This window comes from Watersipora subatra, chromosome 2, assembly GCF_963576615.1.
Source record: "Watersipora subatra chromosome 2, tzWatSuba1.1, whole genome shotgun sequence".
Taxonomy (NCBI): Eukaryota; Metazoa; Bryozoa; class Gymnolaemata; order Cheilostomatida; family Watersiporidae; genus Watersipora; species Watersipora subatra.
In genome coordinates, this window is record NC_088709.1 from 8,935,551 (window position 1) to 8,960,939 (window position 25,389).

Below are 25,389 nucleotides of genomic sequence, written 5' to 3' on the forward strand. Positions count from 1 at the left end.
GCATTCTAGAAATGATAGCAAAGAGTGAGATGGAAACAGCTTGTTACTAACAAACTGTGACAAGCTTAGTTTGAACAATATGAAACACAAGCCAAACGTGACTTGGATAAATACTGATCAATTTTGTAGTTCTATTAATCCCAACAGTGTTTTGTTGTTGGACTGACTGGATTACGGACATAGATATGGAGTTCATGATTATGGAGAGAATAGCCTTGAGTGCCAAAGTAGTGAGGAAAATAACAAAAGTGAATAAGGCTGCAGAGAAGATTGCTATTGAGAATACAAAAACAAGGTTATAGAGACTGGTTATAGAGCAACTAGCTGTAGAGAACTCGGTGATGGAGTACCTAGTTATAGAGAAGATGGTTATGGAAAACATGGTTATGAAGTTTTGTCCATAGAGAACTTGGTTGTGGGGTTGTATAAAGATAAGGCTATACGGAACACGAATATAGAGGTCATCACTATAGAGAACATGGATATAGTGATCCTGGCCCTGGAAAACAAGGCTACAAAGAAAACACACCTGGCTAAGGACATACATCTACAGAACATGACAGTAAACAAAATACTTTTAATGAGTTATATTAAAATGAACAAGACTACAGAAAACATGACTATAGAGCAGCGAAAAGTTGAATTAAAACAATCATACGTACATTCCTAAAAACATTTCATTACAATAGTAATCAAACAGATGTTTCCGACATCGGAGGCTTTGCTCGAGAGAATCGCCCCGATAACCTAAACCCAAAAACCTACAGTCGTCAGTCATGCTCAATTTGATCTAACCAGACTTAACGAAAGCTTTGTCATTATTGAACACCTTACTTTAAAAACTATATACTTAAGGATTACCACTTTGTATTTAAAGATCGAAATGGCTTTTCTCCAGTGTGAGTCCTCATGTGACTTGTTAGAGAATGTTTACGAGTGAAGCAAGTACTGCATATCTCACATTGGAATGGTTTTTCTCCAGTATGAGTCATCATGTGAACAGTTAGCTCCCTTTGACGAGTAAACTTACTAACACACATCTTACACTGAAATGGCTTCTCTCCAGTGTGAGACCTCATGTGAATTGTTAGAGAACTTTGACGAGTAAAGCAAGTACTGCATATCTCACATCGAAATGGTTTTTCTCCAGTATGAGTCATCATGTGTCTTTTTAGATGACTGCGAGTTTTAAAGCAAGTACTGCATATCTCACATTGAAATGGTTTTTCTCCCCTATGAGTCCTCATGTGTACAGTTAGATCCATTGGACGAATAAACCTGCTAACACACATCTTACACCGAAATGGCTTCTCTCCAGTATGAGTCCTCATGTGTACAGTTAGATCATTACGACGATTAAACCTACTAACACACATCTTACACTGAAACGGCTTCTCTCCAGTGTGATTCCTCATGTGAACTGTTAGAGAGCTTTGACAAGTAAAGCGAGTACTGCATATCTCACATCGAAATGGCTTTTCTCCAGTATGAGTCATCATGTGTCTTTTTAGATGAGTGCGAGTTGTAAAGCAAGCACTGCATATCTCACATCGGAATGGTTTTTCCCCAGTATGAAATCTCATGTGTACAGTTAGAGCACTTTGACAATTGAACCCACTAACACATATCTTACACTGAAATGCCTTTTCTCCAGTATGACTCCTGATGTGTCTTGTTAATTGAGGGCGACGAGTAAAGCAAGTACTGCACAATTCACATTTGAATGGTTTTTCGACAGTGTGAATCCTCATGTGTCTTTTTAGATGACAGGGATAATTAAACTTACTAGGACACATCTTACATTGAAACAATGTCTTTTTAGTCGGAACCTTCATCTTTGTCTTTACAGTGGTCGGAGATAATGATCTTGTCGGTAAAACAATTTGGTCTTTTTGTAAAGATTTTGGTCCACAATTTTCACCTGAAATGCAAAAAAATCTCACTTATCATAAAATGTGGAATCCCTTTTGATGACTAAATGCCAATTATGACGTTCACCTCAGAGCAGCGGTTTAATCAAAATGGCGAACTTTCCATGGCAATTTAGGATAAGAAAGCTATAGCATTGCTACTGAATGACATTTTAGGTTTTGTGGCACACAAACACTAGTGCCACACCCTAGTATTTTCATGTCACAAAAGTCTCATTCAAACCCAAAAAGTAACAATACCAGATTTTTTTGAAGAGCTCTTTGCATAAATTTCTAATTTGGGTAAAACCTCAAACATATGTGATAGGTCGTGTCATTTTCAATAAAAATGGCGTGAGATAGCAAAATTGTTTTTTAGCCCGAAGTAATAGAGAAACTTCTCAGCTTTCCAAAGCTGTTTTTACAATTGAAATCAAAGCAATTTAACCTGAGATACAGGTTTTTATCGAAGAATGTGTATGTCAATATGGTCGACGCAGCAAACTGAGAAATTAGTCTTTAAAGATGTAGTTGCGTCAAAATTTAAGTTGATCTTAAAAGAAAGCATTTTTTTTTCTCTATCAGTTGATATGTTGTTTGTTGTGTTACGCGATCGCATTGCCAAGATGTTTGAAGATTAAAACCGAAAAAATCTGATCGCCGTAAAAACGCTCAGGCCACAAAAACGTGCCCAGCCTCGCCAAAAATGATGTCACGCGTTTGGCAACCTGTCTCTATCTCTCGTATTCACATCGGCTATTTGCGATAAAAGTCTAGTCTTACGCGGCTCTATTGGCATATATCTTATTTTGTATTTGCTCATGTTGGCTAGAATAAAATTTTAAATCCTGCTACAGATGCATTATTATGAATGTTTAAAAGGCCTCAAATAACGAAAATTGAAAATTTGTTCTACTCACTTTCTACAAATGTTGTGTAAACATTTGGGTACCGACTACCAATTCTACCGGTCTACGGTAACTCTGTCAAGTCACTTTTGTAGAACGCGGTCTTTGTATCAGCACAGTTCTGCATCTACCCATACAAACGATATACAGCCTCCCATAAGCCCCGCCCACATTATGTCGCCTATTACCTATTGCCTACGTACTCGTTTCTTGCTAGTAGTATTCTTACCGAATACTAGATAAGTGAAATAAGCAAGCCACCTCTTTGAAAAGAATATAGACAGGGATAAAGTTTTAAGAATGAGAAGTCTGCTGCAAACTGGATTTGAACTCACATTCTCCAGTTCTGCGGACACCCATATACCTTATCCGATTCACTACAATATTCTGCAAATCATGTTTTGCATTATCTTCAACAATATTATTTTATTATATAATTTTTACAAGCAAAAATATTTTCATCTCGGTATAAAACTTTTATTAAAAATATTCATCAAGTCGTGGCCACTCAGGTAGTATTAGCTGATACAATAAGACAAATTCATCTACTGCAACAAACTCAAACAAAACATCATGGCTTATGCAGCACGCGTTCAAGTCTCTCTTTCCACTTTATGGCAGTTTCCACACTGACAAAGCTTCTTCGGCTGGTGGGACGACATAAACATTCTGTAATCAGTAAAAAAATGCAATAAATATATGTCATTCTAAAGCGTATCTATCGACAGCTTCCAAATTGGGAGTTAAATAGATTGCGAGTGTAATTTTAAAAACGAATAAACATTTAATAAAGGCACAAGTACGCCAAGCCAACGATTCGAAGCTTTGGTTCTGGAAATTAAAGATTTGCAATGATCAATCGATTTTACCCACTTCCTACGAGTGAAAATAATTTGTAATCATGACTCTAATTTACCAAAGAAAATTCGAAAAAAATATTACAGCTAGGTAAAACGGCAGATAAGCTATGAAACGATGATTGGAGATGGCAAAGAATTATCATTTTATTAATTGGTATATGTATTTATGACTATAAAAATATTACATTTACTAAAGTATAGAAGACTCTAAGTTAATTTACCTCCATTCTGTCTTCTTCTGCAGCAAAACGCTGCTGACGCCTGTCAGCTTTGGCCATAGGCTGTCTACTCTAATCTTTTACTAAAAGTTGCTCAGATAACTCTGAGTAGCGGTCGCTCGAACTTGAAGCCATTTTAAAACTATGTATAACTTAGTAATTGTTGAAACGCGTTGAATCAGTAACGAGTAACGAGATCTAATTAGGAAAATCTTCGAGATCACAGACAACGCGTTTTACGAGTGATAACATTTATTACGACCTATATAAAAATTTCGCACGCATGATTGGCTAACGAATCGACCTCATATTTATTGCTCGTGGTTTCGTTTCAGATACCTTGCTTGTGACGTCACGAAATAGGCACCCGCTGGAACGTGAGCTTTTTAAAAGAGGGCCTCATTCAAACGCATATATCTCTGGACAGGGTTGGTCTACAAAGACAAAAATGGCATCAAATTGTAGCTGATGTTTTAGCCTTTTATGGGTCCTAATTTCATTTTTGACGCAACTACATCTTTAAAGTTGATGAATTGAATTTTAGACAGTGTTATTTGTTGACGTTTTGGAAGGTCATAGACACCGCACGCTACAAACATTAAATGTTCATGAATATTGAGATATATAGTGAAGAGAATATGGCGAACGATATGAAATGGGTCCCAATGATGCCACATGAACTTGAATACATGAAACAGGGAGGTCAAGGTCGCACGTTGTGTCATTGGAAAAGAACACATTAATACACAGTAAAGGAGCTACTAACAAATTGTGTTGCACATTAAACTGATTGTTTTCAGCATAACATTGCTGTGAATGTGTCAGTGTTAGAATAATTACTCAATGCACTCACAGAACTTTTACTGAGATAAATGAGTTAGCATTGTCAGGGTAGGTGATTCAGGGCATCTGAGCCGACGGAGACAATTTGAGATGAATGTTACCTGTTTAGCACATATATTAAGTTTCAAGTTAAAGTAAGTTAAATTTGATTAAAATATTATCAAAACAACATGAATATACATGTAATATAATCATATGAAATAAATAAAAAACAAACTAATATCGCTGCTGGTACTAGCTATGACTGACGTTTAAATTTCCGTATCAGGGCGGTAGAGCTAGCCTTAGTAGATTTTTTAGTAGTCTTTTTGGATTCTGCAGTCGTTGCAGCAGACATATTGAGCTGTGATGGCTGTTGAATGGGCGCTTGGCACACGATATCTCTTTTGCTCTCATCACAGAACTCTCTGATTTCTTTGAAAAGATATTGCTGTCGTTCAACACTCAGACCAGGCGGTGGAATGATTTTGGGCTGCCCTGACCTGGCTGACTCTGCAGACATAAGCTTGATATCTTCACTCTCCAAGCTATTGGCATTCTTTTTTACTCAGACACTGCCTGCAGCAAAACAACGATTACTGCACACACTGTCCATTAGTCTCATGACCAAACACAAGCGAAGCGATTGGTTGGGAGATTTATGATAAATGCATATGTGCACACAACTCATGAAAATTATTCACTAATGGCCGTCGCAAACCCTTGTACCGAAATCTCATCAACAAGTTTAACCATTTTTCAACGAAGTCGTTTAAGTATAATATCGATACAAAACACATACAAACCTACTTAAATATGTTACCAATATGTTACTTAAATATGTTAGCAATGTTTAAACTTAAAACACTACATTCATAGCCCTTATAACCTTGTAATAGTCAAGTAATTATTGTTATATTTTGGGCTATGTGTGTGTTTTTGACAAAAATATAAAATAAGGTTTGCATTTTGTAACAAGCAACAAAAAATATTTTAAAAAATGTTTTTGACCTACCTGCTGTGCATAATCAAATCTCTAGTGAGCAATGGGAGGTCCAATAAGAGGAGTGTAGGCACCGAGCTTCAAACCTTGTGTTAGATATTGTCGTGATGACAGGATGCACTCATTAAGGTATCCACGAGCCTGTCTAGCATGTTCAAGGTGAATCCGCTGCTGATTGATCTCTGCAGCTCGTTTATGTAACTGTTGGCTTGCAGACCTGTTGTAACAGACAATAATGAAAGGTAATGGGCAGCGTGCAAAGAACACTTGCCAGAATATCGAAAGTGCTCAAATTTCACTAGGACTCAAACTGTAAACGCACATACCTCAAGTATGCCAAGTTGTTTTTTTTCTGGCAGAGCCAACACAGATCTGTACTTGGTTTGGTGATGATAAAGTATGGCCGAAGCTCCTTCCAGATTGCTCTGAATGTCAACTTACACTTGAAGTTAAGCGTAGCCTCCTGACACTTTTGCTTATAGAGCTCACATAGTGACTCAACTGTGAAGCTACTAGGCACAATCTTTAGTTCCTCACGTCGAAACCCTATTGGAATATTTTTTATGAATAATGTTCAACATAGCTCTGACACTATAAATAACTTAGGTTAACTAATCGCAAAATAAAAATAAAATAACTGTAATTAAGCTTTAAAAGCATTTTATTTTCAAATTTCAAAACATAGTTGGCTTACCTGAAACTCGGCCAGGGTGGTCAAGAGAGTGAATAGAGGCGATGTGGTCTAAGAAGTATGCAATACGCTTACTGTCATCTTATGTGACAGCCCTCTTATTCCTACCTTGGTAATTGAAACTCCTTGGTACAGCTCCTTCTGTCCTATAGTGTCACTTCAGTGTTTGAAACGTGTTTTTCCCTATTCCGTTGAGAAAAATAAATGTTTCACGGCATATTTTCGGACATACATACCAGAAGGCATTATGTAGCGGTGTGTAATCACAATAACAGCTTTCGATCACAGATTTTCTATAGTAACGCATCAAAAACATCTTACCTTCGTGAGCAAAGTTGCAGCGGTCTCGCTCTGGCCGCATCTATTTGCGTTTGTGCTTTTTGCCAGTCGTTTCTGACATGTCAACTATAGCTGAAATCTTCCCAAAAATGATAAGATCTCTGCTCTCCTCGGCTAGTGATTGATTGACTGCGCGGATCAGGCGTATCTTTGACACTTCGAACCGTGTGATGCAGCCACATGGCGGTTTACATCCTTAAAAGCAAAAACAACTCACAAGCTTAACAATTATCAGTCGGGTCGATAGTCATTGACGGTGCTACCTGATTTGAGGTAGCTATGAATTCATGACACTAAATACATGTATCACACTGAGTGTTAGATTGGTAAGGGAAAGACAAGTTGGTCGTTTAAACCAAACTGTGAAAAAACATAATAATATTACATAATAATATAATACCTACAAATAAAATAATACATAATAAAATCATAATAATACATGCAATACTTTTTAGACTACACCTACCTGCTTGCAGTAGGTACTCATCATCACTGAGATGAAACTCTACATCTGCTGGCAGAGCTGTACCTGTATCATCTGAGGACGACTGAGCAGCAGAATTATTTGTAGAAGATGTCTCTAAATCACGAGTGTTATCCGTAAAACTCGGCTGAAAATTCCCATCTAACCCATCATGCTCAAGATCTAAATCGATCTCACTGCTTCCACAATAACTATCACTTTCTTCTCTACACTGTAAATCTAAATAATCTACATCTACCTGCTCAAATTCTTTCCAAAAATCCCCATCGACATCGCGATAAAACATTTTAAAATGCAATACGTAGACCGAATAACCGGAAATAAAAAATCGCCATTTTTATCGTCCTTATCAACCACTTTAAAGCCTGCAAAACAGTCTAATAAAGCATCCTAGTTAATCAAACACCTCAGAAATCAATTCCTGACATATTATTCGCCCTAGAAAGTTCATGACCACATAACACAAAAGTCTAAGCCGCATGGACAAGTTTCAATTTGAAATGTTCACTTGTTGAAATATTATTGTCTTTTTTGTCAAGCTTTTCATAGCTTATTTCTAGTGTAATGTAATTATAGCTGGTTATTAATTACTGGTTTATGTGTTTACTGTTTAATTTTTTTGCTTTTCTAGCTTGGCTTGCCAGCTGTTGATAATACTTGTTATGGTGTGATTAAAAGGTTGGACACTCCTGTTGTAGCTGACACATTGAACTGATATGAAAAATATACTGTCTCAACTGCCGCTATAGTAATTTATGTTTCAGCTATAAGACATAAACAAACAACAGGTTATGGGCCCAGTTACCAGATTGACTACTGCTTGACTCTTTGTTGGAAAACTGGATTATTTAGTTGCAAAGACTATATTATACCTCCGGAGTAATCACTGAAAATGGCTGAGGAAAAATGGCCGATAGACAAACTGAGTGGAACCAACTACTCAACATGGAAATTAGACTCAGGTGCATCTCGTCACATGACCTCTCACCGTGGTTTAGAAAGTACCATACTTCAGATACCGCGGAGAAAGTCAGCCTGGGTGATGGACACATAGTTGATGCCGTAGGCGTTGGTAACATTCATGTAATGCTCAACCTAGGGCGCAAAGTTTGTAGGACGGCTATTATCTATGACATTTTACACGTGCCAAAGCTAGCTGGAAGCTTGTTTTCTGTAAGATCAGCCACCGAAAAAGGAAAAATTATCCGTTTGGTAAAAGTAGATGTTGGTTAAAGGATGAACAGAAAAGAGTATGCGCTATGGGTACTATGAGGAATAAACTTTATTATCTGGATTGTGAGCCAGTATGAAGAAATACAGACAAAATTGCAGCCACAGCTATCGACATTTGGCATAAAAGCTTTGCCCATGCAAATGAAACAACTCTAAGTATGTTAAATTATAACAATGTATTAATGGGGACCAAAATTCCAAGTGACAGTATTTCCTTCTGTGAGAACTGTGTGGAAGGAAAAATGACTCAAAAACCATTTCAATCAGTGAGAGGTATCAGATCTAAACGTAGATTAGAACTAACTCATTCAGATGTGTGCTCTTTTGAAACTGAATCGATTGGTGGCAGTAAATATTTTGACTCATTCATTGAGGAAGTTTCTCGACATTCTGCTGTGTATTTTTTACGTTATAAATCTGAAGTGCTTGACAAATTTAAGGAGTTTGAAGTTCTAGTCAGAAACTTTTCATGGGAAAAGATAGGTACTCTTAGGTCTGATGGTGGGGGCGAGTATATGTCAAACGAGTTCAATAGCTATTTAAAGACACTAGGAATTCATCACAAAGTAACTTCAGCCTACTCTCCAGAACAAAATGATGTGGCAGAAAGGCTCAATCATACACTTAGTGAATCTGCTCAAACTATGATGTCTCATGCAAAACTTTCAAAAGAATACTGGGCTGAAGCAGTTGCCACAGCGGTATATGTTAGGAATCGTCTTCCCACTAAATTACACAATGACAACATAACTCCTTACGAAAAATGGTATGAACGGAAACCAGATGTTAAGCATTTAAAAGTGTTTAGATGCGCAGCCTATGCCCATATCCCAGATCAAAAGAGGCAAAAGTTAGATATCAAAGCGGAGAAATTACGCTTTATTGGATACAGTATCACATCGAAAGCTTATAAATTGTTCAACGAGCAAACTGGAAAGGTTATCATTAGACGTGATGTTGTATTTAATGAGTCAGACTTCGGAAGTCCGATAAAGATATCATCAAGTAATGTAGCAATAGCCACTGTAGACGTTGTTGTGCCTGCACACTAAGAAGCTAACAAGGACAATATAAGTGAAATCGTTGAAGAGCCGAGGCGATCTAATCGTGTACGAAGAGCACCTGTATGTTACGGCATAGACGAATATGCGGATCAAACATTACAAATTTTTCATACCGCATATCAAGCTTGTCAAATTATTGAACCACAAACATTTGAGCAAGCAAGAGGTAGTTTTGAGGCTAAGGAGTGGCTGTCTGCTGGTAATTCTGAATACCAATCTCTAATAGAAAATGATAAATGGGACCTTGTACCATTACCTCCAGGTAGAACGCCAGTAAGATCTAAATGGGTGTTTAAAGTCAAACTCGCTGCTGATGGGACTGTAGACAGGTTTAAAGGGCGTTTAGTCGCCAAAGGATATGCGCAAAAGGCTGGAATAGATTATGAAGAAACATTTGCATCAGTTGTCAAATTCACATCTATTCGTACGCTGTTGGCATATGCGCTACAGCGCAAAATGAGTATACATCAGATGGATGTTGTCACTGCATTCTTGAACGGAATACTGGAAGAGGATATCTATATGACTCAACCTGAAGAATTCATTGAACCACAACAGGCCGGCCTAGTATGCAAACTTCGCAAATCGCTGTACGGACTTAAGCAATCACCAAGATGTTGGAACACTGTCTTGGATGAATATCTCAAATCAATCAATTTCAGACGCTCTGGCACAGATTCCTGTGTTTATGTTCGAGATAATGATAGTGTTAAAACAATTATAGCTGTGTATGTTGATATCATTATCAGGAGTGACACTGAACAAGAGATGAGCTTGATCAAACAAAATTTGGAAACACGTTTCAAAATGAAAGATCTTGAAAAGCTGCATTACTGCTTGGGCATCAACATTAACCAAGAGGAGGAAAATCTTAGTTTACATCAAAATCACTATATTCTACATATTCTAAACGATTTGGCATGGAAGATTCAAAACCGGTGTCAACACCAGCTGATGTGAATGTTAAGCTAGTAAAGGATGATGGTGTTAGCAAGCCTGTGCAACCGGAGTGCTACTAAGTTATGGTCGGAAGTCTTTTATATTTAACTATAGCAACTTGTCCAGACATTTCTCATGCAGTGGGAGCAGTCTCTAAATACTGTGCGGCCCCAACAAAAGCTCATCTAACAGCAGCAAAGTGCATATTACGCTACCTCAAGGGATCACTTGACATCAAAATCACATATCACCGATCTAGTAATAACAAAGTGTTTGGCTACACTGATGCTAACTGGGCAGGAGATCTGGATGATCGACACTTTACGTCTGGAAACATATTCTTACTATCTGGGGCGCCGATCAGCTGGTTAAGCAAAAGGCAAAGCGAGGTAGCAGTGTCTGCGGCTGAATCTGAATATATTTCACTCTTCCATAGTACTAAAGAAGCAATGTGGCTGAATAAACTCATCACCGACATTGGGCTATCAGAGTCTGCTGAACCAACCAAGATGATGGTTGACAATCAAGCCGCCATAAAAATCGCACAAAATTCTAATGGACATGGCCGCATAAAACATATAGACATCAAGTTTCACTTCACGAGAGAAGCTGTAGTAAACAAGCAGATTAGTTTAGAGTATTACCCTACTGATAGTATGGTAGCTGACATCCCGACTAAAGCGATACCACGTGAGAGATTCACAAAATTACTAAATCTGATGGGACTTACTTGATATTACAAAACCAGTAACCTAGTGGGAGTATTGAAATATTATTGTCGTTTTTGTCAAGCTTTTCATAGCTTATTTCTAGTGTAATGTAATTATAGCTTACTGGTTTATGTGGCTTTTTTTTGCTTTTCTAGCTTGGCTTGCCAGCTGTTGATAATACTTGCTATGGTGTGATTAAAAGGTTGGACACTCCTGTTGTAGCTGTCATATTGAACTGATATGAGAAATATACTGTCTCAACGTTCACTATAGTAATTTATGTTTCAACTATAAAACATAAACAAACAACAAATCAAACACCTCAGAAATCAATTCCTGACATATTATTCGCCCTAGAAAGTTCATGACCTCATAACACAAAATTCTAAGCCGCATGGACAAGTTTCACTTTGCTAGCCTATTGTGCCCTATATGAAATGTGACTTTTGTATTGAAAAACATATGGTCAGAGTTTAGTAAAAACATCCAAACACACTAATGTTATCAAAACCAACCATCCGATGTAAAATATTTATTACAAAGGAATATTTTACATGGCTAAACTTAAATACATCGCTATTTCTGTACACTATTTACTTTAAGCTACAACGACGACAGTTTTGATACAGTAAAGTAGTTATATCAACCTCTACATGTATTTTGGTGCAAGGAATTTTTTGTGTGATACTCAGGTTTATCTATTATTATCATATAAGTTGATATATTAAAAATGTGATTCTGCCAAAAAAAGTCGATCAAATGAAATTGAGACCAATAAAACGTTAAAACATGGGCTACAATTTGATGTCATTTTCATTTTGGTAAACTAACCTTGCCAGAGATATAAGCGTTTGAATGAGGCCATATTTTAAAAAGCTCAGATTTAAGCGGGTGCTTCATTTGTGACGTAACGAGTGATACATGTGAAAAGAGTCCACGAGCGATAAATATAAAATATCTTCATTAGCCAATCATCAGTAGGAAATTTTTTATATAGGTCATAATAAATATTATCACTCGTAAAACGGGTTGTCTGTGATTTCGAAGATTCTCGTTGTTAGGGATTTTACTCTGTTACTAGTTAGTTACGTACATCGACTAGTAGTAGATTCTAGTAGCCACAAGCATCAACATCGATATTTAACTTACTAACCTAATTGACATCGTTAATTTACTGAATTACTGCATTGACACGTTTTATTGACGAGCAACCGAATTGTAACAGTGCTCAGTTCAGCGACGGTGACCTAAAGTTTTCTGAGCGTCAGGTGATTAAAGATGGTTAAAGTTTTAGGGATGCAGTTGGTTTCGCCATATATTCGAACATATTATTTTCAAAGATGGCAGCGTGCTTATTTTGTTTAGTAGCTAGTTTCCGGTGTTAGGAGTAACTGAGAGCCTAGCTGATACGAAAGTCACGATGAAATAAGTTAACTCGACGACGTAATTCCTATACACCGGCAGAATCGCAGTCAGTACTCAGATGTTTACACAGCATTCAGGGAAAGCTAATATGACAAGTTTTTAATTTCCCATAATTGAGGCGTTTGAGACATTTATAATAATGTATTTCTAGCTAGATTTATAATTTTATTTTGGCCAACATGAGCAAATGCAAAATAAATTTATGCAAATAGAGCCGCATAGGACTGGACTTTCATCGCAATAGCTAATGTGAATACGAGAGATATAAACAGGTTGTATCACTCGTTACATCATTTTGGGCAAGTATGGGCATGTTTTTTGGCCTGAGCGCTTTTACCGCGATCAAATTTTTTTCGATTTTAATCTTCAAATATCTTGACAATGGGATCGCCTAACACAACAAACAACATATCAACTGATGGACAAAAAATTATTTCTTTTAAAATCAACTCAAATTTGACGCAACACATCTTCAAGGACTTAGGCTGTAACAACAACCCAGTTTGTGAGACAACAGATTAAGGTAACTGCATGTACTATATTCAACTCGAAGGTATCTAACATCAGATAAATCACTAGCAGTTATCACTGTTATTTTATAAACCTTTAACTAACCAGTTGGATAGAGAAAACCAAGTCAGGACTAACTTGAAGGTTGACTTGCAACCAAATTCACATTACAGTTATTTGATATGAAAAGATTCACCATGTCTTACTCTGTTGTGTTGTAGGTGCAAAATATGGGGAAAAGTGATTACAAGCTCTAAAAAGCTCAAAAACAAACAGAAAATCACAGCCACACAAGACCGCCGTAGTTTGGATTCTCTTTCCAAAACGGCTCAAATGTGATGTAGTTGTGAGAGATAGTTTCTGTTTACCCTTTCATGCAACCTTATTCGTTGAAATAATTTCACAAATATACTTAACGCATGCAATAAAACCATGTCTATTGTTCTTGCTCGTCTGTTTTATCGTCATCGTAATGCTGTCACTTTTAGCAGTGATATCCTATAACTTACCATAAAAATTCGTTTAATTATTTAGCCTTAGTTTGAAGGAGTACATATCATTGTCTGATAATCATGACGAGCCTGTTGGTCACTTGTGATAATCAAAAAGTGCTACAGAGATTATTTGCGAAGTATTGGGTCACATGATCAGATTACGACTTGCCGATTAGACCAAACCGAAACAAAACTGTAAAGTAGCGAGCATCTATATTTGATCATGGGTCTTCGGTAAAACCCGAAGGGTATGTCATAAACTAGTGCTACGATAAGTTTTATATTGAGCTTTTTTATTGGCTTTCCAATTCATGTGAGAACATCACGTGACAAGACGATAACCAAATTTCATGGCTATGTCAGAGAAATAAAAAGATTCCAATCTACGGCGGCTTTTCGTTTCTGAGCTTTTAAGAGTTTGTAATCGTATTCCCACATATTTTGCACCTACAACACAACAGAGTAAGACATGGTGAATCTTTTGATACCAAATAGCTGTAATGTGAATTTTATTGCAAGTCAACCTTTAAGAGAAACGTGATGGTAAAAAGAGAAGTACTAATATGACTACATAAGTGTTCAACATCCGGTTGAAGGACCTGATATTACATTCGTTATATTGATGCTATATTTACCTTCAACACTGTGTATGCTGACTGAACCACTCTCTGGTTCTAGGTCAAGTTCAATATCTACAATATAAATAACTTAGATACATATAGATACATCGATAAATCTTATGTACAGACGGTTCCCAACCTACGAACGAGTTACGTTCCGAACGATTGTTCGTAAGGTGAATTTGTTCGTGAGTTGCTTCAGTGCTATATTTTGTATTATAATTTATGTTTAAGAACTGTATAAGTATATCGAAGGTTTATATAAGTATGTTTAAGGCTTGTATAATATTTATTTGTATATAACATTTAATAAAATGGAGAGAATACGTACAGTATGTATTTGTATATAACAATTAATAAAATGGAGAAAATACGTACAGTATGTATGTATTTTTATATAACATTTAATAAAATGGAGAGAATACGTGCAGTATGTATTTTTAAATAACATTTAATAAAATGGAGAGAATACGTACAGTATGTACGTATTTTTATATAACATTTAATAAAATGGAAAGAATACGTACAGTATGTACGTATTTTTATTTAACATTTAATAAAATGGAGAGAATACGTACAGTATGTACGTATTTTTATATCACATTTAATAAAATGGAGAGAATACATACAGTATGTATTTTTATATAACATTTCATAAAATGGAGAGAATACGTACAGTACTGTACTACGTATTCTATATCATGAAAGGGTCTTCGTCGTCGCTGGAATGGGCTTCAAAAGTTACTTCCTTCTCCGTAACTCCAATGCAGGAAGAAGATGAGGGTTGATGAGTATCTTCCTTAGGGGATTTACTAGAAACTGGACCAAAGAAGCGATCTAACGACGATTGCACCGTTTTCTTATTTTTTTCATCAAAAATGATGCGGTAGCACTGTATGGTATCATTCAATTGATTTGCAACCTTTGTGCAGCGTTCAATAATTGGGTCTTGCAGCTCGAAGAGTGCGATGGCTTTATCTATGAGCAAAAACCCCTCAGCCAAGAGTTTCGTTTCGAATTTCTTTATAGGGACAGGCGTTTCTTCCTCCTCCTCTTCGACGCGTTGCTGAGCCTCCAACTCCATGAGGTCTTGGTTACTCAATTCCTCCCCATGGGACTCAAACATATTCTCGAAGTCCTCCTCCTGCAGGTCAAGCTCGAGTTTGTCACTTAGGCAGACAAGCGTGCTGAGAATTTCTTTATTGATGCCCTCCTGATCAAAGCCACGAAAGTCGTTGACGAACTGAGGGCATAGGAGCCTCCACACGGCGTTGAGGTTGACCTCGGTAACCTCACGCCATGATGCATCAATGTTTTTTACGTAGTTAAAGATGTTATACGACTTCCAGTAGCTCCGTAAGGTCATCTCGCGGTCAGAATCTACTGCTTTCAAGGCCATCCTGTACGTCCGTCGGGTGTAATATTTCTTGAAATTGGCAATAACACCCTGGTCCATCGGCTGCAGAAGAGAAGTTGTGTTTGGCAGCAGGTACACAACTTTGACATCAGGATGAAAATCATCCAAGTGCGGGGGGTGGCCAGGAGCATTGTCCAACACTAGCAAAATCTTGAATGGAATTCTATTATCTCAGCAATACAACTTCACTTCTGGGATGAAATGGTGGAAGAACCAGTCCCCAAATACAGCGAGTGTCACCCATGCCTTTGTGTTTGACATCCATATAACGGGGAGAGAGCTTTTCGTCACATTCTTCAGGGCTCGAGGGTTAGCTGCCCGGTAAACTAGCAGCGGCTTCAGCTTGTAGCTCCCTTCAGCATTCCGCCCCAAGCATTAAGGTTAGGCGGTCTTTAGCCGTTTTATATCCGGGCATCGTCTTCTCCTCACGACTAATGTAGATCTTCTCTGGCATTTTCTTCCAAAAAAGACCCGTTTCGTCGACATTGAAGATCTGCTTAGCCGAATAGCCACCTTCTTCAATGATCTCCTTCAACACTTGGGGGAATCGCTCGGCAGCCTCTGTGTCCGCAGATGCTGCCTCTCCGGACACAGACACATTGTGGAGATTCTTACAATTTACATTTATTTTTAGTCACTTACAATTAATGATATAAATTGTAAGTGACTAAAAACTCAGTACGTTGCCTGCAGTCAAAGGTCAAAGATTTCTTACCACTGACTCATACTTTCTTAGCTCTCATGAATCTGTGTTTAGCCAATAAAAACCTCAAACTTCAGAATTCTTTCACTGTGCTTATGCTTAACGTAACTTAAAGGTAGACTTGCAACAAAATTCACATTACAGTTATTTGGTATCAAAAGATTCATTATGTCTTACTCTGCTGGTTGTACGTGCAAAATACGTGGAAATGTGATTAAAAGCTCTTAAAAGCTAAAAAATGAACAGTTAACGCCGCCATCGCAACACTGCCGTAGATTAGAATTTCTTTCCAAAATGGCTCAAATGGGATGTAGTTGTACAATATGGCTTCTGTTTACACTTTCATGCAACCTCATTCGTCGAAATATTTTTCCGCAAACATACTTCACGCATCAATAAAACCATGTTTACTGTTCTGACGTGTCTACTTTATCGTCATTGTAATGCTGTCACTTTTAGCACTGATATCTTATAACTTACCCTGAAAATTTGTTTAATATTTCAACCTTAGCTCGAAGGAGTACATATCATTGTCTAATAAACATGACGAGCCTGTTGATGACCTAAGATAATCTAAAAATGCTGCAAAAATTAATCTCAAAGTATGGGTCACATGATCATATTACGACTAGACGATTAGACCAAGCCGAAACAACACTGTAAACTAGCGAGCATCTAAATTTGATACGGGGTCTTGGGTAATACCCGAAGTGTTTGTCTTAAACTAGTGCAGCGAGAAGTTTTATATGGAACCTTTTATTGGCCTTTCAATTCACGCGAGAACATCACTTGACAAAACAATAACCAAATGTAATGACTACGTCAGAGAAATAAACTGATTACAATCTCCGGCGGCTTTTCGTTTTTGAGCTTTTAAGAGCGTGTAATCACATTTCCACATATTTTGCACATACAACACACCAGAGTAAGACATGGTGAATATTTTGATACCAAATAACTGTAATGTGAATTTTGTTGCAAGTCAACCTTTAATATAGTCGACACTAGTGTTGGGCCGGTATATAATTTAGTGCCGGATAGGATATCCTTGCACTTTTTTCTCAGTTTTCCCGGTGTCGGTATCCTCGGTATTTACCATCTTCGGTATCCTTTGCCAACTAAGAAAGTTCGGTATTGTCGGTATTGTAGTTCGGTATATGGTTTTCAGAGTGTGTTTAACTTCAGCTTACCTACTGCCCATTTTTATATAACGCAGGTGGGGGATAAATCAAATATAAAATGTATAAATATATCAAACGTATCAAATATCAAATGGGGGTGCGATCAAATATAAAACGTATATTACGTTTTACATTTTATCAATGTAAAACGTAATATAATACTAGATACCTATAGATAAGCGTGGTAATGTTCGTTAAAGAAGGAATTATAATATAATTCGCATGTGTTGTGTTTTCAGAATGTCTGAGAAAAATAGTTGTCCTCAAAGATGCGTTTTTGACATCAATTGACGCGCGATTTTTCTTTTTCATTTTTCTCATTTCTTTCTCATTCTTTTACATAGCGATTGTGGGCGAAACGTCAAATGAGCTCTTTCATAAGCAGCTCATTGTGCAGGAGATTCTCCCGCGCACACGTCGTTGGTAATGCTGTAACCTGTCAAATACAAAAATCTTTCCGGATAACCGATAGGCTTTCACGGATAATTACCGATCGTATCAAAACGGCCGCGGATAACTAGTTGTCACCGAAAATGATTGGTTTTCTGGATACCGATAATCACTAGGTGTCCATAAAAGCGAATACTCCTTACCGGCCCAACACTAGTCGACACTCACTACTTCAGACTTCACTTCCCAAAATTTTCAGCTGACCAGACAGTGATAATTACATGTATATTTATTGAACTGGGAGGAATCGGACATCAGGGATAGTCACCAGCAGTTGTCAGTATTATTTGATAAATCTTTAACTAACCAGTTGGGTAGAGATTATCAACACCGCAACCAGATCCTGGTTCTGTTTTCACTCCTGTAACTACTACAACGAAAATGATAGTTTATCTAGGGAGAATAGTACTGACAGGCTTCTTGTACAAATTTCATCGTGTTTATTCTTAACCTTGTAACTTAGTACAGTCAAATCTCACTTCCTTGATCTTCACTTCCCCAAACTTTTAGTTGTCCAGACAAGACAATAATAATTATCACATCCATTTAACTGGGATGAACCTGACATCAGAGTTAATCAACAGCAGTTATCACTATTATTTGATAAATCTTTAACTAACCTGTTGGGTAGAGATTATCAGCACCATCAGATCCTGTTTCTGTTTTCATTTCTGCGACTCCTACAATGAATATGGGAAGGATAATAAAAAGCTTGTTGTATGGATAATAAGTTACCATGTTAACGATGAAAAATTCTTCACACATAATTACCTCTTTCACTGTCTATGTTCACTGACGAATCACCTGATTTGAACTGAACCTCAATATCTAAAATATAGTGTAATGATAAATTACTATCTACAGAGTTATAATTAGACTAGCCAATAGGGCTACCCCAATGTTTGTTGTAAACTTGCTGGTTAAAGCATCACGATAAAGTTTGTAGTTATGATACAGACAAGGTTATAACAGAAAACTTTCAATTATCTAGACCAGTGGTTCTCAACTGGTGGTCCATAGACCTCTAGGGGTCCACAGGAGGTTTTGAGGGGGTCCACAGGCTGGTTCCAGTATTGGTTTTTCTAGCTAGATATTTACAGCTATTTCTGTCATAGTGGTTGGATCAATGATATAAAACCCTAAAAGGATAGACAACGGCTATCATGTGGGCGGGGTTTAATGATCGAAGTCTGTTGGGATTGTGCTAGCCTGGGTTTTCGGGCTAATGCAATTCCCGCAGGGTGGTCGTGTTGTCTTGCTAGGTTTTGGGTCTAGACTTTTATCACCTATGTGCGTCAATCGCTGGATAGTACCTGATTTTCGGTTAGTGATACAAAACAACACAACCTATAACCAGCAAACACGTAATTCTTTCTTTCCCTCTTCAATTTCAGCGATATACTAAGATCCATGGAAAATAAAACATTTCAACTTACTTATTTTTACCGATTTTCAGATTGGTAGGGGTCTTAGTATATGCTTAAATTTAAATATAATTTACCCAAAATCACCCAAACAACAGCCCCTTTTCCCTAGTTTTTGATTAATATTTTTCCAACTATAATATAAAATTGCAAAGTCTTTTGTAGTTGTCACATTGTTTGACCTGGCCAATAAGATGGGACATCAGAAAAGCTGTGAAGTTCAGTTTCCATACTCAAAATCTAAATGTAAAACTAAATTTGGGTCATTTCACAATGGTGACTATTAATATCATGAATGCTTGTTAATGGCAGCTGACTGATCATCATTGTGACAATATTTGGCAATTATATTTATTTGACAAAAAAATGAAACCAGCAGATCAGTAAAATAACCAAAGATGTTTATGAAGATAAAACCATTGAAGAATTTTGGCCTTCCATGATTCATCCATATCCACAAACAGCCAAACACGCCCTTCGAATTCTGCTCCCATTTGTGTCTACATACTTATGCGAGTCCGCTTTCTTCTCCATGGTTGTTCTCAAATCGAAACAACAAAACCGACTGGGACTTGAAGACGACATGTGGTGCGCTTTGTCAACCATTTCCCCAAAGATTGAGAATTTGGTGAAAAACAGGAAGTATAATCTATCCCACTAACAGACTGAAAATTAACAGTCAAAGCAATTTAGTATAGCATTGCTTTATATAAGTAAATAAATAGAAACATGTCAAATCTACTGACGCTTATATTATTCTAATTTATAATGTTCACCAATTTACAATGCGTTGTTATAAACACCATATATTATGATGTTTATAAAGGGGTCCACGACTTTTAAATAAAGAGCTCAGGGGGTCTATGGCTCCAAGGTAGTTGGGAACCACATCTAGACAATAATAATTATCATATTTACCTGAGAGGAACCTGACATCAGAGCAAATGAACAGCACTTATCACTATTATTTGATAAATCTTTAACTAACCTGTTGGGTAGAGATTATCAGCACCACCATCAGATCCTGGTTCTGTTTTCATTTCTGTGACTCCTACAATGGATATGAGAAGGATAATAAAAAGATCAATTTATTTAAATAAAAATAGCATCAAACTAGATGAGGTTAACATCTTTGTTCCTACCAAGCAGTGATCTTGGGAAACTATTTTATGACATAAATCTACTTGCAAATAAAGAGATAACAATATAACTTGTTTTCAACAAGATGACAGCAAACATCGATATATATAAATACAAAAGACAGTCATGATAAATCCACTAGACACTCCTATAACTTATAATTCCTATAATGTAGATTCCAAAAAAGGAAATAACTTGTGTGAAGTTTTTGTTTTTAATAGGTAAAAACTTCCATATAACATAAAATGTCGAGCCGGACGAATTTACGAATTTGATTTGACTGTTAATTTATGTTGCCGCACTTGCAAAAAAAGACATGCATGTAACGACATATTTATTATACATACAACTTTCGCAACAATTTAGTTTGTCGTGTTAAATTGTCTGACGTGTCGAAAAAACGGAGAGTATGATAGCTGCGCAAATACCTATGTATTGCAAATGGGTCTATCCATAATTACCATTGTTACAATTAGAGCAGAAATTTAATTATAAAATATTTGTATTGCATTTAAGATGATTTTAAATCAGATATTCTCTTACAGCTCAACCAGCTCTTCCGAATGATGTATAATATGCCGGACTAAAGTTAATTTTTACTGAGAAAATTTTTAGTTACTGGGTCACTCGCATTACATCAGAGAAATATGCTAGTTGCTTATATAGTAAGCTAGTTGCTTATCCTTGAAGTTCTCTGATTTGTTGGGAAGCACAATTATAAAAACTTATTTGTCTTATTTTAAAGAAGCTTGCTGACATGCAATAAAATTTATCCAGATATTAGATGGTAGTTGTGAACTACCTGCTTGTGAACATGTCATCGCTGTTACATTCGATTGTCACCATCGTTACGCTTCTTATATTCTGTAAACTTATAAGTATTTAAGTTCACTGTAATGAGATCAATAATGGCATTAAAGCTAATGATTACAATATATATAGACAAACCTTAACTTGAAATGTTTTTATTGGTTTCAAACTATAAAATATAATAATATAATAGTTATAATACATGACAAACATGATTAAGCCAATTAACATAAGATAAAAAAATGAATATAATCATGTAATTGTGAAAATGTACTAACAAAATGTTTTACAGCATTCTGCATGCTCTAAATCTTCTGTAAAACATTACTGACCTATTTTACAGAGAGTAGGACAAGACAGTGACTTGGCTATGTGATGAAATTCTACCCATGCTATATTTTTTGTATTAACAACAAGTGTTTTTTGGCTTCACTCTTTAAAAAACTGCACTTTAGCTTTGAGGGCATCTACACTGTTTACCACTCCTACATAATGCCTACAAGTTTTTTTTTCCAGGCAGCAATGTTAGCACAAAATCACCTTCTTTTGATGTGCTTGCTAGTCGTTTGATGGGTTCGGAATTGCACTCACTTTCTGGATCACTAATTGCATGGTCATCAAGATCTAAGTACAAGTTAAAACTTTCCAACAGCATACTTTTACTTTTCTATTTCTTTGTTTTATTTTATGTTTTATTTTATCTTTTCTCGTCTCTATTGCCATCTTCTGACAATGATAGTCCAACTGTCATTGCTAGTTTATGGACGGTCTGGCGACCTTGGCTTTGGCTGTTTAGAAGTGCTCAATCAATCTTTTTACAGCATTATTTTCAGATCATGGGTTGCCGAATTGGGAAGTGGGTGCTACAAAAAATTAATATAAACTTTAATAACATTTTTTTACAGGATACTTGAAACATTAACTTAAAACATCCATAATGTATGCAGATGAAGTGAAGCATTAATTTTTTTTGAAAATAAATGGATGTACATACCTGGTAATTTTACATTGGAAAAGTTTTTTCCCGATCTCTGTATTGCTTAACTCTAATTCTTGCGTTTTCTCGAGTTTCCTCCAATTGATTTTCTGTAAGTTGAGCTCTTTATTTTGTTCTTTTGATTTTGACTAGAGCAGTCAAATATTGAGTCTATTGTTTTGAATATTGACAAATTTTTTACGATATTTACGCATCTGCTCTGCAGATGTTGTCTTACCCATGTTGAAAGCATAAATGACCAGCAGACTTTTCACCTAACAATATTCTCTTTCAAGCACTTGTTACAAGTTACTACCATGAGTAGATTTGATTAAATTTTTAACCATTCTCAGTATCGGAGTCACAAGTCTTAGTAATACATTTATAAGGTAGCAACCGTTTGCTAACTTGCTAGAAAAAGCTTGTTATGTTCCCACAATGGCTTAAATTTACAATATAATAAGTAATTCATACATGACAACATCAACAACACCACAAATTACTGTTAAATGTGAAATTCACTCAAATTAATCCTATAATCATATGAGTTGAGGGGTGTAACAATGGTGACAGTGTAACAGCGGTGACGCAAATTTCGGAAATATGTGCAACTTCGAGCAAAACTGAAATTAGTTAAAGGTACAGCGTATAAAGTTAGCGTTGAAAACAAAATACTACTAATTTTGCACTAATAATACAAATGTAGTAGAAACTTATTGATGTTTCCTGTCACCATTGTTACTCAAAACATGCTGACTTATAAAAGAGCCCTACACCAATAGATCAGTGCACGCAATACCAATTTATGCATGAACGGGCAGCAAAGTCATTGTGAAATCCATTACAATTAGATATTTGTGTTAAGAGTGATATGTATACCATGTACAAGCATTTCTATCTTGCCATTATGGCCATAAAGTATTTTGTACATATTCACTAACTTTAGCAAACTATTAAAATACGATAGAGGACCACTACCCCTCCAATTATTTTCTATTTTAGGGTTTGGTATGTATACTTCATATGTGAAGCATTATTTTAATGAAATTACTGTTTTGAAATTTTGCCAAAGAATCCATTTATTTATGGATAGACCCAAATACAATTGTTCATGAATACAAAGGCGGTTGATTAGTGCAGGTGTTACATCGTCAGTCCACCAATCCGACTGTCACAAGTTGGATTATCGTCGAATGTTTTCTGTTTTCCTAACTATGACCCCTGAATACAAATAGACGACGAGCAGGTACGATCAATTTTTTTAACTGGTTTGCTTTACTTTTTACAGACATATAAAATATTTTCATTAGCTTTACTTTGCAGAGTAAACTTTGCTGTTTAGAGACAATGAGCGAATGGTTGTAAAAGAACGTCAAAGGTGTGTGCTCTCCATGAACTTATTGTAAAACGATTTCAATCATCATGGTCTCTAATATAAAACCAGTGAGATTGACCATAAGAAAGGAGAAAAGTTGTCAATGCAAACTAATATTGCTGCAGTTATGGTACAGCCAACAAATTAAAAATGTTGCGACAAGTTTTTATGCTGTATGCTGAAAGGAGCGAGTTTGGAAAAACCTTGGAACGAATCAGGCGCTTTACATGTATTTTACTGTTCTTACAACGTAGAATCTCTACATCACAAGCGTTCCTGGAACGAAGTATTTACGTTGTAGGCGTACCTACTGTAGATTGATTTGAAAACCGCTGATGACGATTGGTAAGACTTGACCTAGAGGACTTCTCATTTAGGTATATGTAGGTACCGTAAGATTTATATTTGAACGCACTGTGCTTTATTTTCCAACCCTCCACCAAACATGACAGTCAAATAGATGTGGTGTTCAAATAGAGGTTGGTGTTTTATGTTTCAAATATTTGAAAAATGAATTCAACTCCTTTCAGGCAGTGTGAGTGTTGCCTAAATTTTGCACTTTTCAATGTACGGCAAGACATGTATCCTTTTGTATGCAATAAATCTCCGAGTTCACCTCCAACTTGTCGGGGATATCTAAATAAATTCGCATAGAAAAATGAGAAATATTTTTACCTGTTGATATTATTGCTTGATATTAACCTGCTATAATATAAGAGCCTGGGACCTGCTTAGCAATTTGTTGGAGTCTTCATTTTTATTTCTTCTAAATTTGAAAGCATGTTTTTATTTTACAACCATATCTAACGATGTTGCATCAAGGCCCATTGCACTCATTGATATGTTTGTTAGCTTGCAGCCAAAACTTGCTTTGTATGTGCAATAGAAGAGGAGTTATGAGCATTGACCATTGCAAACCGATTAAAACAGCTGTAACGATGCTATAAATCTTCAATTTTTTAAGTTATGGAATAATAATCTAGCAAATTCTACAAAAATATATTAAAAACAAATGTCATAGACGAAGTATACTTATAACTTGTTATGACTCTGTTCGCATCATGGTTAAATTCATCCATACACACAAACACGATCCATTTATGAAAGCTTTCAAAGATAATACTCAATCAATTTCATGCCTCGGTTTAAAACATCGACAGATTTAACAGATTTATATCAACGATTACCTGACCCCTGCCCAAGCGAAGTTACTTTACAAAACCAGTAAATTCAATAAAGAACATAACTACAAGTTTGACTGTACCGCCAACCTAAATATAGACTCAACAAAGACCAGTGATTTGCCCCTGATTCACATCAAATGTAAAGGTGATCTTAAAGGTTTACTTGCATCATAATTCACGTTATAGTTATTTGGTATTAAAAGATTCACTGTGTCTTACTCTGCTGTGTTTTAGATGCAAAATATGTAGGAATGTGATTAAAAGCTCTTGAAAGCTCAAAAACGAACAGTTAATCGCCGCCATCATAAAACCGCCGTAGATTAGAATTTCCACATATTTTGTACCTACAACACAGCAGAGTAGGACATGGTGAATCTTTTGCTACCAAATAACTGCAATGTGAATTTTGTTGCAAGTAAACCTTTAAGCACCAACATGTAAAATAAATCATGCCTTGAAAGTAATTGATTAGATAGCTCTCTGGATATCATGAATCTGA

At 36.3% G+C, this 25,389-nt stretch overlaps 1 protein-coding gene across 1 annotated transcript in view; it reads right to left on the reverse strand.

Moving 5' to 3' along the window:
• Nucleotides 1-631: 631 nt before the first annotated feature.
• The window catches only part of LOC137386788 (zinc finger protein 678-like), a 31,586-nt gene continuing 6,828 nt past the window's right edge, over nucleotides 632-25,389 (reverse strand). The window contains exons 2-7 of the mRNA XM_068072936.1: nucleotides 20,394-20,456; nucleotides 18,753-18,809; nucleotides 18,602-18,661; nucleotides 14,246-14,302; nucleotides 1,363-1,921; nucleotides 632-1,278 (exon numbers count right to left, since the gene is read on the reverse strand). Coding sequence (XP_067929037.1) covers nucleotides 858-1,278; nucleotides 1,363-1,921; nucleotides 14,246-14,302; nucleotides 18,602-18,661; nucleotides 18,753-18,809; nucleotides 20,394-20,445 — 1,206 coding nt within the window. The 5' untranslated portion in view covers nucleotides 20,446-20,456 and the 3' untranslated portion in view covers nucleotides 632-857. The remainder of the gene's footprint in view (nucleotides 1,279-1,362; nucleotides 1,922-14,245; nucleotides 14,303-18,601; nucleotides 18,662-18,752; nucleotides 18,810-20,393; nucleotides 20,457-25,389) is intronic.